The sequence below is a fragment of the Diadema antillarum genome, unplaced genomic scaffold, assembly GCF_040938485.1.
Source record: "Diadema antillarum isolate AM-2024a unplaced genomic scaffold, OU_Dant_1.0 seq00000463_RagTag, whole genome shotgun sequence".
Taxonomy (NCBI): domain Eukaryota; kingdom Metazoa; phylum Echinodermata; class Echinoidea; order Diadematoida; family Diadematidae; genus Diadema; species Diadema antillarum.
In genome coordinates this window covers 1,443,924-1,449,923 of record NW_027271434.1, presented here as the reverse complement: position 1 = coordinate 1,449,923, position 6,000 = coordinate 1,443,924, and the positions used below count along the sequence as shown (strand labels likewise).

The window sequence follows — 6,000 nt, the reverse complement described above, 5'->3', positions numbered from 1 at the left end:
TTGCAGAGTCTACCTCATCAGCAGCTTACTGCATGCCGCACCTCGAGCGCAAGCTCAGTGTGCATATGCACACCTCAAATAGGCCCAGCTTGAAGTCCCTTGTTTGTTGACCCTATTTGCCAATGATAATCCTTAAAAAAAAATCCATAAAAGTATCTTGGATCCAGGTGGTGGTCTAGATCAATACAAAAACATAATTGTGTATTCCTTGTGTCACTACCATGTTTTCCTGTGAGTTTCATCTAAATCCATTTAGAACTTTTTGAGATAATTTTGCAAAAAGTTATTTACATAATTTTTAAACCAACCAGCACTGGCAAAAATGTAACCTCCTTGACAGAGGTAATGAATAAATACCTTACAAGGTAATAAAGACAAATAGTAACATCCCTGTTAATAGATAAGAGTCACAATTTAACATCAGACAGTGAAGAAATTTAAACTAATTTGGCAAATAAATTCATCAGGCAGCTAAATTTGAGATCGATGACAACAATAACAATAATGCTTCTAAATGTTTATTTCTTGTGTTAACTTTTCAAATACTAAAAGCTAAAAATGAAACAAACACAAAAATAACCTTAGACAGAAAGCTTCAATGAGTTACATGACAAGTTTTGAAACACCATAAGCAGCCTATGCATATCATCTTGACTGACTCGTACAGTGTCATTACACATACAGTGTATATGATTCCTTTGACATTTTATATGAATACTCTGTCTTTATTCTTTTTAACTGCAACTCATGAAAACCACCCTTATTAGTCACTCAATATTTGACTCAGCTTCTTCCGTTGAGTCTTAATCATTTTTGGTCTCCCTTGCAGCAGCGTAGGAGTGATTACAAAAAATGGGATTCTGCTCTACCACTGAAGGGCACACCGTATCAGTGAGTACACTAATATGGCTGCTGTACAGCGTACACATCTAGTGGTTTCTTAGGTCTGTGCTACTTTACACAGAACGATGAGCTCTTCTATGCTCCCCTTGACACAAGACATCATGTCGTGTTTTACCCCGTCATTCTCAAGAAGAGTCAACAGCTGCTTAACCATCACTTGCACATCAGCAGTTTTGGGCTGGCCATCTCCCTGGTCCACCCGCTGAGCAGCAGAGATGCGCTTTGTAACCTCATCAGGGAATATGATCTCCACAGGGGTTGTGGCCGATGTGGCAGCCACTTTCTGGGTAGAATTCAGCATCAGATCTTTGGAAATGCCCTGATCTGTAGTGACCTCTAAGTGCATTGCTGTGTCAGGTATGACCTGATGCTCTGCTCCACAAACCACCACAGAAGCATCCTCTACGTTCACCTTATCTGAGGTCTTGTCCGATATCACTCCGCTTCTCACCATGGAGCGCTGGATAGACCTTATTTGAGTTTTGTCCACTTTGCGCAACCTGTTGTACATGGCTATTGCCACGGCAAGTTGCGCCTGGTGGTCCCTTTTGAGCTGCAAGTGGACTTGGCTGACCGTCAGGCCTGCCTTCAGTTTCTTCTTGATGTAGTGGCGGAGGCACTCTGGAATTGGAAGATGTTGGGTACCCGAATATGTGAGTGGATGTGAATGTGTCTTGAAGTAAGTGGCGCTGACAGCACCAGTTACCCTTGACTGCTTAACAACAATGCGCGCCGGACAAAACAAGTCCATCTTTGCAAGTCTTTCTTTAGCGGATTTTCTGCGTGACAAGTAGCAGATGTAGTGCTGGTGAGTTGAGGCCAGCATTTCCGTGTCTCCCCGCCGCTTTGTGAAACACACAAAGTTCTGCACTTCCTCTTTCAGCTTCCAGGCATAGAACTCCTCAAGGTTTGGAAACTGCAGATCAACCTTTTCCACTCGGGGTGTGTGTTTGAGTTCGAGGTGTAGCAGCATCTTCCGTTTGTTGGAACACTGATACGTACATCCATCCACCAAGCAGTTTTCCTTTTTCTTATGAATGTTCTTCAAATGACGGTGCAGGTTTGATGCATAGGAAAACTCCATGGAGCAGATGGAGCAGATGAAATGTTTCCCCTGGAACAAAAGGCAAAACAAGTTTTGAATAAACACAATTTTCCATCGGAACAAATTAAGAGCTCTTCAATATCAATACATTTGCTAAAAGTGGTGCTGCATTTCATTAATTTCACATAATTCCAAATGTGTTATGGTACACGTATTGAGGGATTGAAGGAACAATCAATTTTATTCCCTTGCAGAACCCTGTAACTGAATGCTAGTTTTGAATGGTACATATCGTATAAAAAAAAGAAGGAAATCAGAGAAAAGTTGAGGCAATACTGACATAATGCAAAGAAGCCAGGTGACAAAATTTCAAGCCATTCATTTGTCATGCATGTTGTCTTACGGACATATGATCAATAGCGCAATCAAGGTATGCAAATTCTAATGTGTAACAGGAAAAATGAAAAAAAAAATGGTGAAAATGTGTTTTCTGCTGGTATGCACTGAAGGTGCAAGTATACAAATTTTCATTTTATGTAAAAAAAAGTCTAAACTTCACATTAAAATGTGCGTAAAAAAATCAGTATTTTTATTATGGGTGTCAAATTTTAAAAAAGGAAGAAATATTTATTTAAAAATATCTTTAAAAATGAGAAATGTTTCTTTTTTTAAATCTGAAACTGCTTTAAAATATTTTGTAATATTAAATACCTCTTTCATTCACCACTGGCACTAGAGACATATCTTATCTGGCATAACACTTAGGGCCTACTACTAGGTCCTACCCATAGATGAATTAGAAACTACTGCCATATTTTAACTACTCGAAATGGATGCTCAATTTTGTAGGCATTAAACTTCATGCTGATGCAATCTTTACCAAGTCAAAACTCAAAAGGACGCATAGAAGCCCTACTGTATATTAAAGCTGTTATTTTTGTAAGGGTTTAATTTTTGCGAATTTCACGAATCACACTCACAGTCACAGTTGGATCATGAATTTAACAACACGCAAAAATGTCTCCATGCACGCGTGTGCGACGTGCTCTGGAAATAGTGCATAAAATTTATGTTTATACTTAGCATCTAAATCAATTTGCGAAAACAACATTGTGCGAAAATGGTCCAGGAGTCATGACCTCCTCTTTCACAAAAATAACTGTAGAGCTAGGCCTAACGACTCCGTTATGTAAGAATTACAGCGTATGTATACACTTTAATACAGTAACATTAGATCCTCTTTAGAACTATCCATAATTATCAATTTAGGCAGTAGGCTGCCTTTTGCTTTTGCTTTTTTAATTTAAAGATGGATTTCTAAAGTTTCTAAACTTACCTGTTTCCCATTTTTCTTGCCAGTTGCAGATTTCTTCATCTTTTTGCAGGCATTTCCCGAAATGTCCGAAGACTCAACAGGACATACAGGAGCTTCCATGTTAGAATCTAGATCTCGAATCACGTTGGTACTTGGAGAGGCCAGAGGGCCTACAGACAGATAAGACACGGCCCACGGCCCGGTAAACGAAGCGGAATACCGTATTTAAAGTTAGTTGCTGTACAGGCTATTTGCCTATACAGTTGTACAGTAGTACAGCCGTATCTCTAGCCAAAAGGTTAGCTGATGGTATGATGGCCCCTCGAATGGTACCCGGTGCGGTCTCAAGTCATCAATGCCGTGGAATGGCTCACCGACAGTGACACTAGGCTCAGAACGCTCAGGGCTCAGCCTCCCTCTCACTCGGGCGAAGGTTCAGTTCTCAGCCCCGAGTTCAGTTGTAGCATCGGAATCAGGGCCAGGATCAGCCAAAATTCGTAAAAGCAAGTGATGATAACGTTATCCGAATTTTTCAATTTGTCCGAACTTGTCTTCGAAGTGTGGAAAATGTTTGATTTGCTAGCTTGCCAGCAAAGCTAAGCCCAGCGCTTCAGGGATCCTATCCTGATGGCGGAGGAGGCTAGTGGAGGCGCGGCGGCGCTGGGGCGGGCGGCCCGCCGCCGCCCGCGACCCGCCGGTCCATACAACTCTACTTCGTAGACATTGTGCTGCCCTCACCCGGCAGACAATGCAGCTACCATAGATTTCGCTGCTGCTTAACTTTCCCCCGAAAGGGACGAGAAATAGTTAGGGATTGGGTGATCGTAGGTAGATCAGCGAAGGTCCTGAGATAGAAATCATGATCAAGACAAGTACATAAACACGCGTGTGTAATCGTGAGAGTGTGTCATGTCACTGTCTTTTATAAAGTCGAAATTGAGTTAATACAACCTCACGAGCTTATCGTTTTATTTACGCTCGAGACGATTCAAGATGATGGTAGCTTAAGATCTTCAGTAATTCTTGGAAGAGCAGCAACTGCAAGTTTTAAAGTCGAAGTGGCGAGGATGTGGACATATCGCCGCGCCGAAAGCAAATGCCAAATGTAGCTGGTGTCCCTAGCTGTAGGTGCCTACGACTGTATTGCCATTGCATTGCCACCCACACCATGCACACGTTACACGTAAGTCGTAGAAACCTAGCGCAACAACTAACGAAACGTTTAGCAAGTTATGTAAGATTAAATTTTACTTAGAGAATTTAATGATACGCTACATTAATCTTACAGCACTTTTCACTTATCAGTCAATAATGCACTTGTCAATTGTAGTCCCGGTCCCTGGGTACCCGGGGATGGCCGGGACTTGCATCCCATTTCAGTTCGGGAAACCCACTCACAAGGGGGGCCCCTCCTTATAAGTAACCCGTCCCCCTTATAAGTAACCCCCGGGGCACCCCTTATAAGGAGTCTCCGCGCTTTTTTGCAATGCAACGCGAAAATGAAAGGACTGCGGCAATTCGTTTGATTATGTCCATAAAGCTTCACAAGTTTCCTAGTTACTCACAAAATTTGAGCAAAATCGGTTTGAGGCATCATATCTAAAATCATGGATTTAAATGCGATGTCAAACGACCCATGCGAATGCTGAAATGCGAGCGATTACTGGCGCGAGTGTCGCCAGGCGCGGCGGCGCGGCAATGCTTGAGTGCAGACGTGGCGACTGGAGACTCCTTATAAGGGGTGCCCCGGGGGTTACTTATAAGGGGGACGGGGTTACTTATAAGGGGGACGGGTTACTTATAAGGAGGGGCCCCCCTTGTGAGTGGGTTTCCCGAACTGATTTGCAATTTTGGGATGTCACACCACCCGGCCAAGTCCCGGCCAAGTCTCCGACAGGTCGGGCAAAATTTTCACGGAAATCCCCCGCTAAGTCCCCGGCAGGCCGGGCAAAATTGAAGTTGAAATCCGCGGCCAATTCCCTGACAGTCCGGGCAATATTTGTGCAGAAATCCCCGGCCAAGTCCCCGACAAGCTGGGCGTATTTGCATAGAAGGCCCGGTCACACTGCCCAAAAGTCGCATAAGTTTGCATGAATCACGCAAGAAATTTGGTTGTGCGTGCTTGTCCGTTGAGAATTTTCGCTGATTTACGCGATGAAAATCACCGATGAATTAGGCAAGATTACGGAAATATCACAAAAAAATCACTAAACCACGCACTTTCAGCGCATAGGCACGCAAAGGCCCCAAATAGGGCGAATTCGTGGTTGTGCGCGATGACTGAGGTCCACGTACGGAAAATCACGCATACTCTGTGCTTTATCACAATGAATTGCCTATGAATCGCGCATGATTCGCACATGAACGTGATAGCAGCAACATTTTCGCAAACGATCACCGATATTCCACGCATCTTTCGTGCGTTTTTTGCGTAAGAACAGAGTAGTTTTCCACGCATATTTCACGCGTTTTTCGCGTAAGAACAACGCAAACCACGCAAAAATTATGTGAAACAGTGCAATACTGCCTAAACTTTTACGCGAAGCCGAGTTTTGAGCTGGAGACCTGGCCTTTGAGGACCTGTCACACTGCCCAAAAGTCGCGTTAACGCATGAATCATGTGAGAAATTCGAGCCTTATTTACGGGATACATGCGCGATTTGCGCATTTCATGAGTTTGTCTACAACGTGGAACCTTCGTAGTTGTCAGCCGATGTGCGCCGGATCGGCGCTTTAC

General features: G+C 43.3%; 1 protein-coding gene across 1 annotated transcript; it reads right to left on the bottom strand.

Annotated features, from left to right (window-relative positions):
• Nucleotides 1-747: 747 nt before the first annotated feature.
• Nucleotides 748-3,778, bottom strand: LOC139733221 (uncharacterized). The gene is made up of 2 exons (XM_071644059.1): nucleotides 3,285-3,778; nucleotides 748-2,017 (listed from the first exon to the last, which is right to left on the bottom strand). Exons 1-2 carry the CDS (start codon nucleotides 3,381-3,383, stop codon nucleotides 941-943), a joined length of 1,176 nt encoding a protein of 391 aa, XP_071500160.1. The 5' UTR covers nucleotides 3,384-3,778; the 3' UTR covers nucleotides 748-940.
• Nucleotides 3,779-6,000: the final 2,222 nt, after the last annotated feature.